Source organism: Salminus brasiliensis, chromosome 7 (assembly GCF_030463535.1).
Source record: "Salminus brasiliensis chromosome 7, fSalBra1.hap2, whole genome shotgun sequence".
Classification (NCBI taxonomy): domain Eukaryota; kingdom Metazoa; phylum Chordata; class Actinopteri; order Characiformes; family Bryconidae; genus Salminus; species Salminus brasiliensis.
In genome coordinates this window covers 22,124,360-22,138,132 of record NC_132884.1, presented here as the reverse complement: position 1 = coordinate 22,138,132, position 13,773 = coordinate 22,124,360, and the positions used below count along the sequence as shown (strand labels likewise).

General features: G+C 37.4%; 2 protein-coding genes across 3 annotated transcripts; one reads left to right on the top strand and one right to left on the bottom strand.

Moving 5' to 3' along the window:
- The first annotated feature begins 2,730 nt into the window (after window positions 1-2,730).
- glmnb (glomulin, FKBP associated protein b) lies at window positions 2,731-10,389 on the top strand. The gene is made up of 18 exons (XM_072682996.1): window positions 2,731-2,769; window positions 3,057-3,182; window positions 4,552-4,662; window positions 4,755-4,863; window positions 5,290-5,542; window positions 5,672-5,774; window positions 5,870-6,048; window positions 6,336-6,389; window positions 6,475-6,505; window positions 6,662-6,751; window positions 6,882-6,923; window positions 7,037-7,110; window positions 7,221-7,305; window positions 7,691-7,800; window positions 8,988-9,045; window positions 9,133-9,268; window positions 10,016-10,107; window positions 10,212-10,389. The coding sequence occupies exons 1-18, from the start codon at window positions 2,731-2,733 to the stop codon at window positions 10,293-10,295; spliced, it is 1,776 nt and encodes a 591-aa protein (XP_072539097.1). The 3' UTR covers window positions 10,296-10,389.
- On the bottom strand, window positions 10,199-13,773 carry LOC140559477 (protein SPO16 homolog). Of its 2 annotated transcripts, XM_072682999.1 has the most exons (6): window positions 13,666-13,773; window positions 12,585-12,678; window positions 11,850-12,021; window positions 10,833-10,911; window positions 10,544-10,684; window positions 10,269-10,291 (listed from the first exon to the last, which is right to left on the bottom strand). In XM_072682999.1, exons 1-5 carry the CDS (start codon window positions 13,729-13,731, stop codon window positions 10,556-10,558), a joined length of 540 nt encoding a protein of 179 aa, XP_072539100.1. In that variant the 5' UTR covers window positions 13,732-13,773; the 3' UTR covers window positions 10,269-10,291; window positions 10,544-10,555. The 2 variants fall into 2 exon arrangements, with proteins under 2 accessions (XP_072539098.1, XP_072539100.1); XM_072682997.1 differs by having other exon boundaries at window positions 10,199-10,684.

Genomic DNA, 13,773 nt, shown 5'->3' with positions numbered 1-13,773 from the left:
CTTCTGAGGTCCTTGGAAATCAACTTTTTTTCACATCAAGATACATTTCCACAAATGTGTGTTGTGAAGATAGTGATAGGCTTTGATAGATTCCTAAAATAAACTAAATGAATAGGGCACCCACTCACACCTTATTTTCATCCCATTGATTGAAAACACCTGACTCTAATTTCACCTTCAAATCATCTGCAAATCCTAAAGGTTTACATACTTACAGATATGTAATACTGGACCAATAAATAAATGACCAAGTCTAATATCTGTGTCTCATTTGTTTGATTTGGTACTCCCTATCTACGTCTTAAGACTTGTGCAAGAAAGTCAGATGAAGTTATATGTCTAATTTATGCTGAAATAAAGGCACATCTAAAGGGTTCACAAACTTGCAAGCAGTAACTGTAAGTTCCTAGTTCAGAGGTTGTAGGTATGACATCATATGTGTTTAAGCAGTTTTGATCGTAGAGAAAATGGATGGCCTGGGAAAACAAATGTTTTGTGTACTAAGATGTTCATTTTGGATAAGTGCAACAAAATAAAGAGCAGATGATGCACTTTAGTATAATTAAAATGTTTTTATGCAGCTAGAAACACCACAAAGCGGATACTGATCTGGAGGTTATCTGTAGAGTACACCATTAAAACAATGTAACCAGTGGTACTTGCGTGGCTGCTGAACTAAAGTAAATCCTGTTTACAAGTGTCATTGGCTGCCTTGACTCGTTCCCAACTGACAAAAATGTTTGGCACTGGTAATTATGACACTGATGGCAGATTATATTTTGACATGACTTTCTGCATGTGAGGTCCATATAGAAAACAAATATAGAGAGAATATATTTTGCAGTAAAAATATATCTTCACTGTTACAGAAAAAAGTAGCACTTTTTCTAAAGTGTTCTCTTTACAGAAGAAGGAAAAACTGCCTTAACCCTTAATGAAGGTAAATTGTAGAAGATATATAAGTGACTTTGGAGCAGTTCTATCATTCATTTTGAATTTGAGATCCAGTGTAAAAGACACATGAAAAGATGCATTATTTAAATGGGGTCATAAAGTAAAGATCTGCAAAAATGGAGAAACAAGGTTTTGAATGACAAACATTTGGTACAACATTCACAGTCATATCCAACTACATTATGTATACAGCAACTATTCCAACACTTCATTTACTTACTATTTAATTTGTACTTTCAGTCAAAGTACGACACTAGTTCTAATTCTAGATATTACATCAAACATCAACATGGAAAATAAAATGCTGAATTGACTTTTTCAAATGTTACATTGGCACATTAAATAAATTAAATGAAATGATTTAAAAATGTACACATAGTACTTGTGATTCTCTCAGAACCGGTGAGATACACATGTGAATGCACAAACATTTAGTTTATTCAGCCTTTTAAACAGTTACAATTCAGTTCCCTTACAACTGGTATTTTGCAATGAAACAATAATTGAACCTCAGTATTCTGGGCTTTCCTTTATTCTGCAGGTTTTATAATGCACTTGTTTTAGGATTTATATTTAGAATACTTGAAAATATGTTTAAGTGACAGAAAAACACTATTTGAGTGGCATATATTTACTTGAACAATTTCGAATATTTGTATGTAATCTAATGTTAAGAACATAATTTAAACAAAAACAAAAAATGTTTTACATGTTCCTTCCAGATACATCTTTGTCAGATCTCCAATAAACAATACGGAAACAACAAGAGCCACTGGAAACATCTGACACCACCAACCCTAATAGGTCTGTCAGCATCATCTGTGAGAAAGCCATCTCTTTCCTTACCCTCAATAAACAGGACTAGCCACTGTCAAAACACAGAATCAGCAGTCTCCAATTAACCAGAAGCAAATCTGAGGCAGACACGCAACCCTCCATAAGCTGTATTTGCACTATGCCTTTTGTAGAAGCCTTTCATCACACAGCAATAGACAGAGCAAACCATGCAACCAGCTGCAGGTTAAATCCTACAGCTCAAACCTGGTCTTCCTCCATTCATCTGAAATCAGGGTCTTCTATCCAAATACGCAACAGGAACTCAAACACAGCCCCTATCAAGTTTCATACATTGTAGAAATGTTGGATTAAGGCTTTGTGACAATAGACTCACACACATATACTCTAAAGCCAATCAATCTCAGATGTCTTTTTCTTTTTCATTTCCATGGCGTGACATGTTTAAATAACCACTGGCTCCACATCAGAGAAAATTGTATGAGAAGACTATTATGAGTTTGAGCCCTCTGTATAATCAGCATTGCAAAGGTGTTGTCTGTTAGTTTAGTTATGCCAAAATAAGCCAAGAACAAGTTTGTGTAATTGATGAATACATACATTTACATACATATATACGGTTAAAGGGACAATAAACCATTAAACACCACAATATTCTGGTACAAGTGATTCTTATTAAGAATGTTCGAGAAATACCCATCCACCTTCAGTTCATTTCAGAGTGCTCTGTGTAATCCTATTAGTGCTCACTAAGGCACAGTGCTTACTAAGAGGTTTACAAAGGACTCCTGTCAGATCATTCCACGCTGGTGTCCTTTCATACTCCTCAGTCTCAACAGAAAACCGGGCTACACTCTCCTTTTGAGTATATCTATCATCACAAGTGACCCTCTGATCCTGAACAACTGCTACTAAATAAATCCAGGCCTGACTGAGACATTCATCTGCGAGGAAACGTTGTGCCTGGACGGACACTTGGCAATGGCGGCGAATCAACTGGATGATGTAATCCATAGATGGGTGAGTGATCAGGAAATCAGTAAAACACAAGATAGCACCAAATACCTCAGTAGTAATATATGAATGTCAGGATACTCTGCTTGTACTTATTAGTAGATGCGTAAAGTCAACCTTCAACACATTCAGATTTGAATCATACAGTGTGTTAGCATATGCTAACTGCTATTACTGGAAAAAACTATGTAATGCACATTCCCACAAACAGAGCTAATCAATATGACTGGATGGGAAAATGAAATACACATCCTAAAGAATGCACTGTAATATTAAACGTGTTCATTTTTCAGAGAGCAACCAAAGAAAAAGATCTGAAACCAGAGGATCATGAACTCTTTCTGAACATTGGTTGTACCTGCATTGCACAAGGTGACAGTGCACAACTGCTGGACTTCATTAAAGGGGAGAAAAATCAGGTGAATATACAATGTACCTACATATAGCAGGCTGTTTACACTTAACATGTGTTTTGTATTGGAATAGGTTTTGGATATACTTTGACTCTGGATTGGATTCTGTTCACACTTGTCATTAAGTTGCCCTGGCAGCATGGCATGATGAGATCTGATTTTATCTGTTTCCCACATAAAAAGCGTGTATGTACAAAAATGTGTACATAATTTTTGCTTTGTTCCCAACACACAATAGTAGATGGAACAATACATGGTTCTCACATTCCTATGTGTAACAGCTCTAACGGAAAATGATCATTTATCAGACTTTTAAACCACAAGTCTGTTCTTATCTACCAGTGATTAAGCATACACAAGTCAATAACACACACGAGAGAGAGAGAGAACGAGAAGCCAAGATTCAAAGTAATATTGACTCATATTAACACTATTTTCCGACAGGCACATTTCGGCTTGACTGATGGAATCTGTTGACTGAAAATGCATTTTGTTTACATTTGTATTAAATGTGGATGAGATCCGTCTCTGACCACCTTCGAATGTGGTTTGAGTGATCTGATCGTAATCCAATCACAATGCGACTTGGGACTTTTCATGCAGACAAGTGAAATCCAAATGTGATCCGATCACCAAAAAAAGCATGTTACATGTAAACAAGCTCATAGTGTTTTAAAAGCAGTGCTGCCCTCATTCCTGTTACTATCTTAGTTTGTTATTATGAAAAAGCAAATATCCTCTGCAATAAAATGATACCTACAGTTTAATTTCACGACTGAGTTTGAATTTTACTGCTCAACTGGAGAACACAAAAACGACAAAAGAAATATCAATAGATTGGCTTCCAGGTTTTATGTCTCAAAGAGATAAACAGGTCTAACTCAGGTCTAAGAGGCTAATTTACGTGACATCATTCTCTCCACTGCTACTTTTCGAGTAGCTGTCTTAGCAACCATCACTGTGCTCTAATTCCAAACAGACTGGCCTCCTCACCCTAGGGTGTGGGAAAGTCTGGTGGAAAATCAGTCAGATTTCTCGCTCCACTGCAATCCCTTAGTAGCAGCGCTCCATTAAGTGCCCTTGCCTCTCCTGTTCCTTGCACTGTTCCCCTCTTTCATGCATACAGAGTCTCAGGAGCATGTGCACAGTGTTCGTCTCAAACCAAAGCTTAAAAGACCATCAAACAGAACAGAGGCTGATTTCAAAATGTGAAATCAGTGTCCATTAAAAATACGGAAGTTTAAGGATGCCAAAGGATTCTTGATGTATTGTGGATGTACATAGAAACATACATAGACATGTGTGAGACAGAGACGTGCATGAATATTATTTGAAATGCTGAAACATGATGGATACGTTGACATGCGTTTCACAGGACATAGTGAGATCCATGGGCAGTGGTCTTCTAGGACCTCTGATTAAAGAAGTTGTGAGGAAGGAGAGGGACCCTCAGTATTGTGAGGATGTTATCAAGCACTTGATACAGGTGAGAACTGACCAATAAATTATGCACTTGTTATTTTATCATGATTTGTGGTATGAAAGCAGCACAAACTACTTAAATGTTGCCTTCTTCAGATCTGCAATGCATACGACCTCTTAGATATCCTGCTTAAGGAAATCAAAGATGCTGATCCTGATGCTGTTGCAGACACCATCATTCTTCTCATGCAGCATTTTCAGCCAGGTAATGAGGGGCCTACTGTGGCTAAAATCAACTAGCTATAATATCAAGGGTTCAGGTACATCAAAACATTGTTTTTAATTCTCAATAAACATTTTAAACTTTTTTTTTATCAGTGAGCCTGTCAAAGGCATCATAATGTCTTAAAACATTTGAACTGTGAAAATACTACAGTTATTGACCATTACAGACCTTTACGATGCTAACATCTTTTCTTAGCACCAAAAGAGAAAAAGTTAGCACCCTTTTGGTATGATCAAATGTTTAATGTCTTTCTAATAAACATACATTTTTATCAAAAAGGTCCATCCTTAAGTTTACATATCATTATTGACATCTATACAGCATAGTTCCTAGACCTATCCAGGAATGACAGAATGTGGCTCCCCCTGCTGTCTACTGACGTCTCTCATATTTGATCCCATACAGTGCTGTCAAGGCTGGGTGATTCAAAGGTCCCCTCATTAGGACTGGCCCTGGATGCTCTGCAGAAACAGATTTCGAAGCTACCTGTACCATATTTGCGCAAACAGGAACAGGAAGACAAATATGGGCTCTGCCGCTGCTGCACTGCACTGCTGACCTTTGTGCAGCCATTTGTGCAGGAAGTCAAAAGTCAAGATACAAAGTGTCCAGTGACTACCAGTTATGACGAAGGACTGAGGACTGTGCTCCTCAAGTTGTAGGTTTTACAACTTTTGCTAAATCAATAAATTTTAATTAAAAAAGCTACTAGTAATTATTTTGGATAGGGCAAACTACTGGTAAATAACTCATTTTGATTAAAACATTGCATGCAATTTGCTTACAGCTGCATGGAAAGTCTGAGAGAACCTCTCCTGGAAGCTCAGCTTGAGAGGGAGGCTGACGTTACACAAAACTCTCCTCTCTGGAACTTTGCCACAGAAATAATGGTGAGCTACAATGTTATGCATTTCTCAAAAGCACTGTAGTCCACAACAAGTAGCATTATTAAATGTGCATTTTACCTCTTTTGCTTTAAATCAAGGCCATTGTGCTGGCTATCCAGCCTCTGCCCAAACTGCTGTTCTACTATCCTTTGAGAAGAAAAGAAGATACCAGTACTGCGAAACAAGATGACAACCACACCGCTGAATCAAGGGCTTGTCTGGCTTACTTGCTCTTTGTCCAGCTCATCGCCATGGAAGTTTTCCCTGCAGTCTTTAGGCACGTTAAAAGACGATCACCAGGTCCAGATCTTCATAAATGTGCCATGTCTTATATCACCTTACCAAATCTTATGATTTTTAGATTCATAAGTGTGAAGAAGAATTGTTCCATTTTTGTGCCACTGTCACTTCTGTATACCGTGACAGACCTACTACACAAAAGATTTTCCATGTAAACTTAGCTAAGCATTTAGCAGAAGTGACATCAATCAGTTAAGGATGATGAATATATAATAAACTACAGGCCTTTTTTGGGACTAACTTCTTCTTTAATTTTGTTTTCAGCCCTGTTTTTGTCCTTCAGTGCAATATGGAATACATCAATATTTTGTTAAGCAGGTATGTCAGTCATAAAAAGGTTATACTATATAAAGACAGTATGTTTATAAGGCTTTAATTTTATGCACAATTTTCTTTCTGGCAGAAAAGATGAATCATGGATACTAAAAGGCTTGGTAAGAGGCTATGTTCCAGTAACACATATTGTAGCACATCTTTTAAATCAACAATATGCAAAAACAACAAAGAACAGTTACTGAAACTTAGAACAGTTGGAGTCATTATAATGAATATCTTCAACGGCTGATTTATGATACATTTTGTTCATAAAGGACTTGTATGCCAAAAGCTTAGACCGAGTTCTGGACAGTAGCCTTCCTGTACAGTTGCTGGAGCTGAGGGTCTTCTACAGTGTTTCACAGGTAAGGACATGTCCCAGCTGTAACACTGCCACTGGATAAATAGCACAACTTAAACTAGGGTTCTTGAAGTGTAAATTATGGAAGACTGCAGAAAACAAAAACTAATTTTGAAATGATTTTTATGCTCCAGGCTTTAGTTAAAATCATGATTGAGTGTCCTATCCAGCATTTGGTAAGTGTGACTGCTTCTTTACTTATTATTATTATCATAAAATAAAGTCATCCATGTCAGCACACTAGATGGGTATATGACTTAATTATTACAATGGTCTTTTGTCTTTGCAGAGAGTAAAATCTCTTGTGGTGTTCCAGCTTTTCATAGAGAAACTCAAGGGGGAGGCCAAGCACAAATTGTTTAGGTTGTATAAAATTCTAAAAATATATTTATAAACTTAGTTTTTGCATAACTGACTCATTTTAATTTAAGTGTGTCCTACTTATTTTCACTCCCATGTTTATACATCACTAGATGCATCATGAGAACCAGTAAGCATGCAGGAGTGGAGAGTGTCATCCTAAAAAACATCAAAAATCAAGTGGAGCATTCAAACAAGGTCGGACACAAGACATCTCATATTCTTTCAAATTAGAAATCCTAGTTTAGCAACTCAGATAAGAGTAGTGAGCCATTTAGATTGTTACACACATACTGTACAGCATATAGCTACATACAGGATGCACGTTGGTTGCTTTATAAACTACAGATTTATAACAAATGCCACTCAACTAACTACATGAGTACCACAACTAATTATAACTAATCCTAATCTAATTTATTCATGCATTATATATACTAACATGTATAACTTGGAGGACATGGTTATTTTGAATAGTATATTTGGGCTGCTGACACTAACTGTGTGTGTGTGTGTGTGTGTGTGTGTGTGTGTGTATATATATATATATATATATATATATATATATATGTTGTATCTCTAGTCTGATCACAACGATGGCTGGTTTGAAGGGACATTGCTGATCTCACTTCTTAAGGACGCTGTGAGTCTACCCCAAGGCCCAGAGACTGACCTACTGAATGGGATGGACAGGTGAGAAAGGTTTCTTTTGCCTTTAAATGTAGATCTTCACCAATTACAGGCATAATACATAGAACATCTTTGTAATGAGGCTGGGATGTTGTATGCTGAGAAATGCATCTTTGTTTCTCTCTCTCTTTCTATGTTCTATGGATGCATGTTTTCATTTTCAGGCAAAAAAACATGCAATCTCCGTTTTTTCCCAAGTTAATCTGGTAGTTGTGATTTATATGCTGTCAAATTTCATAATGAATGGAGTGATAGAAATGGCTCTTTTTACACTGAATTACACTGAAAGTAAAGATACTTCTTTCATTTTTTTAGTTACATTGACAATATATTTTTTGCTTCACGTTTCTTATGGAGCTTTATTTCATGCCATAAAAGTTCAATTTAAGCTATTAACATTATGTCCATTCATTCATGTGGCAAAATGAGTTGGCTTTAACCGGTCATCACTCATAAGTCTTTTCTTGCCTTGGCCTGTAGTAAACGTCCTGTTTGGACATGTTCGGGAATTGGCGGCAGAGAAAGATAGTTTAAGAACTGATATGGCTTTGTTGTAGTGTGCATGTCTTCATACAGATTGTAAGCAATCAGTTTTGTCAATTACAAACTGCACATCATCTTTAGTAGTCACAGAGAGTGTCAAAGAAAATAAGCTAGTGGGAGGTGTAGTGCAATGTTTGAATTATCAGATGGCTCTGAAGTGATAACTTGGCAGTGCTGTTGACATGAAGTACTAGAATGGATATGCTCATCTGTAAAACCATCTAGACTACATAAATTGTAACCTAAGCCTGAACACGCACTCCATGTATGCCACCTGCTCCTGTTTTGAGTGAATGTTTTATTAACACGATATGATCCAGCCTTGACAATCATTTATTGATGAGTGTAGTCTAGTAAAATAGCCAGGACCCTGCAACAATGGGCATATGGCAGGCAGGGCCAGGCTTAAGGGCAGATCCTGTGTCATTCCTAAATAACACCAACTTGAGTGATTGACATACTCTGCACTAGCTAATCTGTCTCTGATTACTTAAACCTGCTACTGGTGTTGGGCAAAACATAAACTGATTTAAATTCACTTACCTACCAGATCTGACATTGATCACTAATTACCAAGCACATTCTACACTGCATCTGCTTATAACTGTTCTCATTGCTTATATTTCTATTTTGTTTCTGTCTTCTAGAATTATGGAGTCCTTAAATCTTCTGAGATATCTACTAATTAAAGAGAGAAAAAACCCTGCAAGTATTATATTATTATTCAACAATACACCAATAGAGGCAACAGAAGAGTTCTTTTAATCTACTTATCAATTTTATTTGTTTCAGACCACTATATGGACAGACCTTTGTGGCATTGCAGAGAACTACATAAAGATACTGCGTGTGTGTTTGAGCATGTCAAAATCATACTATGGGACAGAGCTGAAGAGACTTCATGAAGAAAAAAGGATCAAAGCGAGGGGTAAGAAAGCTTCCACTGACAAAGTAAGGGTAAACTGGAAATCATAATGCCTGCTGTTTACATATTGTGATGTATTTACAGACAAGACAAGACAACCATATTTACCATTTGTGACAGACAAAGATGGAATTTGGCTTCTGCTTTTATCCCATCCGTGCAGTGAACACACACATACACACCAGTAAAACACACACAGTGGACAGTGAGCAACGTGCCTGAAGCGATGGGCAGCCATTGCTGCAATGCCCGGGGAGCAGAGGGGGGGGACCTTGCTCAAGGGCTCAACAGTGGCAGCTTGTCAAGCCCGGGTATTTAACCCCCAAACACTGTCATCAATAGCCTGGAGCTCTAACCTAAGAAGAAGTACACAGCATCTGAGCTAGCTGAGCATTTTGAAAGATGATATTATTAATCAATTCTAATTGTCATTAAGTGTCATTACATTTTGATGGAGGAATATGGGATCTACAGTGATTAATAAAAAATACATGTACAAATTACATCATTACATATAACATTAAATGTGGTAACAAGTAACTTACCAGGATTTCTTGAACTTAAATATATGAAATATATATTTAAGTAAGGGTTCATTTTTACTTATTTTTTAGTTACATAAACCCAGTTCAATTGCTTGTTACCTCATTAGATTGTTTTAGCTTGAATTAACAAACCACATTGTACAGTGTATTCTAAAATACCATTTTTATTGTTCTCTGAACTCTCTGAACATTTCTGCCCTTTCAGAATTCAAAGAAGCTTCAGGCGAGAAATCAATGCGACCCATGGTCGCAAAAAATGAAACATTAGGCGGAATGTCACCTGAAGCACAGGACAAGGTAAATACATTTCTACTAATAGCAGTAATGTATGAAATTAAACATTCAGCATTGTTTGATAATCCTAAACACAGAAGAAATTATACAGTATTTATCTTTGACAGGTGCTACAGTGCGCACTTGTGACGTATGACCTGATGGAGAGCCTTGTGGTCCGAATAGAGGAGATCATAGAGGAGAGAGTCTAACGGGAAAGGCATTTTTTAAAATTGTTATAATAAGTACTAATGAAGTGCAACAAATGAGTTCTGAATACTGACACAAAACATCTGACACAATACTGACACATGAATACATCTTGTATATTTAGCTTTTTGTTACTTGTGGATCTCTACTATATATTGTATATAATCATTTGCACTTAAATAATAATCAAGCAGTACTGAAAAAAGTGACATAATATAAAAAGTTATATTACACAAAGAAACATCCTCACAGCAGATGCATGTCATCTAGTTCCTCCTAACGATACCTGCATGTCATCTAGTTCCTCCCAAACTGGGCTACGTTCAATGATTTGAGCTCGAGCTAAAGCCATACGATTCCGTATGCTGTCCACATGGGGTTTGCTGGTGGCCTGAAATGTATATGTATGCATTGTGACCATTCCTAACCTTACAAAGAGCTAGCTCATGACAAATACATAATTTTGGTATATAAAGTGAATAATGAGCTGTGGTCAATGAAATGGAACCAAATGTGAGCATTCTGTGTGTGAAACTTACTTTAGCAATAGTCAGCACTGCCTTGACAATGTCAACATTACTGTGGATGGGTAGAACTTTGAGATTGCTGCCAAAGAATCTGCAAAATCAGAAATGAGAAAAGTAGGTAGGTTTGCCACAATAACACACTTCTAATTTAGATACAGAGAGTAGTACACAATATTCTATATGAAATGATACCACTGCAACTTCAAGGGCCAGTTTCTTCTAAACCTAAGTACAGCATGCGTTTAGACAGGTTCTCATATTCCCATATCAATGTAACCAGCACATTTTGATTGACCCTGTTTTCATACTAGAAAAATAAATGTTTTTTGATTACACTGTGTGTATAAATCACAGAATGTATACCTATTTTTCATATTTAATTTTAACTAGTCTTGGTGGTTGTAACACAGTATTATTTAAAGTACACAATTTACTCTTACAGACAACATAAAGTGAAGGTTCTTTAAACATTTAAAAGATTCCAAAAGTGGTTCTTCTAAGACATTGCTCAAAGAACCCTTTGTAGCACCTTTTTAAGAATGTATGTAGAAATGCACAGTGAGAGCTAACTAGTCTAAAGTTCAGCCTCCACACAGAGGATTTAGTAGTGTTGCTAATGTGAACTCCAATAACCCTCCATTTCAATTCACAAACGAAGGTGTAGGAGTAGGTTTATCAAAAAACATCATGAAGATATTATGAAAATAAAAAAACCTTAAATGTACTATTGTGATACAACTACATTTGCCGTGCTTGACAATTGAACTGATTTTCGGTGCAGGTATTCTTATATAAAAAACATAAAACTCGACTTAATTCTGCCTGCAACCACTTAACGAAGAAAACAAGCCTGAGATTTTACCATTTACCACATTGCCTTTCCACCTCAGATGCCATGTGATATTCTACACATCATACACAAAACACTTGAACATTGTAAAACTTCAGCCTAGCTCACTGTAAATCTAAAGAAGAATTTGTTTCACATTAATATGCTCAGACCAAGGTTAAATTTATGGATTTATGCACCTCTTCTGCACTGCGGACACAATCTCCCATTCCCTCGCTCCGCATACTGGGGACTGAAGTAAAAGAAAGCTGTTTCTGTGGACCTGTACAAACTTTTCAATCCGATTAAAGAACTCTGTAGTCTCTGCCTTCTCAGGAAACTCTTCTGGGGTGATAAGCATGAAAGCTGTCCCTGCACAACACAGACCCAAAGAGGTAAACTCACGCACAGTGAGAGCTAAACCATATACAGAAACAGTCTGATCTTGGTCAAAACTGAATTAGTAACTACAGATGTAAAGCCAGGTTAGCTACTTCTCCCATGCAGGGCAGTCATTTTGGCAGTCTGAGTCATGACCTGCCATAATCGATGACAGCCAGAAAAGCCTAAGGAAGGGTCAAAGTTCATCACCCATCCAGTGGTGCTTCAGAATTTCTACTTTAAACTGAGTTTGGAATGGCAGTGTCATTGTGTAGGTTCTCATAACTTTACAATATAAGAAATAAGGCAGCAATGGATTGTGCCATAGACTGGAAGATCGCTGGTTCGATCCATGGCTGAGGTGTCCTTGATCACTGCACTTAAATGAATCCCCAGATGCTGAGCAGCCCACCATTCCAGGTGCCTTAATCACTAGTTTAAGTGTGTGTGTGTGTGTGTGTGTGTGTTCACTGCCATGGATGGGAGGATACAGAGGTTGAATTCCGTTGTACTGTTATGCAATACAGGCAAAGTGTGTTTTTAAATAAAGTTACCTGAGAGAGGAAACACAAAGGTCCCGTGTTCAACACCGTCTGAATAGCGAAGTCGATGCTGCTGTGACAAGATCATCCATAAAGCTTCATTATTCTGTGAAGAGATGATGTAACATGCAATAATTCAATTATATAGTCAGCTAAACACAGCAGAACAATTTATTAACAGCTGATTACTACCAGGCTAGAGCGGTATACACTAGGCACATGTTTAAGGAAAACTGAATGATAAGCTATTTGACTACGTTCACATGCTGTTCAAAACCATCTCTTAAAAGACTCAACAAAGAACCATCTATGATGGTCTTAATTTCTCACTTTGGGGCAGTGATGACTCAGTGGTTAAAGCACTGAGCTGCCACCATTGGGCCTTTGAGCAAGACCCTTCACCCTCCCTGCTTCCCAGATGCTGCAGCAATGGCAGCCCACCGCTCGGGGCATGTGTGCTCACTGTTTTTGTGTAATGCATGGATAGGTTGAAGGCAGAGACCAAATTTCATCTGTGTCCAACACTAATAGTGAATATGCTTGTTTTCCTTTTATGAAGAACAAGTTATCTAAGCATTCCCAGAGTTCTTCATGTCCTTTACTAAAATACCTTGATAAACCCCCTCTTTAAGCTTGTACCTACCAACCTAAATTGTTAGGCGCATATTAATATTACTGCTGCAAATTAATTACAGATTGATGGTCTTATTTCTCAAACTGTTTCTCTTAGTTCCTCTTACTGAAAGACACAGGTTTACTTCATGTGTTCATCTCGAAAGAAAGAAAACTTTCACTCCCGCGGTTTGGACTGTAGCACTTCCTCCTGAATGACTGTATAGGTCTACAAATAGCACACTTTTATTAATTCAGCCTTATTTCAACACTGCCACACAGGCTTTAGTAATATTACTACACACTGTTTTACTAGCTAGCTAACTACACCGTGGGCACTGAAATGTGTGGCATATAGCGCCAGCTAGCTGCTAACGCAATTAGCAAATCCTCTCAGTAAACAAACTCAGCTCAGCGCCGCTAATAGTCTCTAACATTTGCCGTTACAACTACCCGACACAGCATTAGTCATTTTTGCCACCTGAAGCGAAGTGCTGACAATAATAGTCGTTTTCCATGAGGTCATTATTATTTTCTTCTTTGACATTTAAAGTTCGCAAAAACAAGGTGAACTCTGCTAGCCCACTAG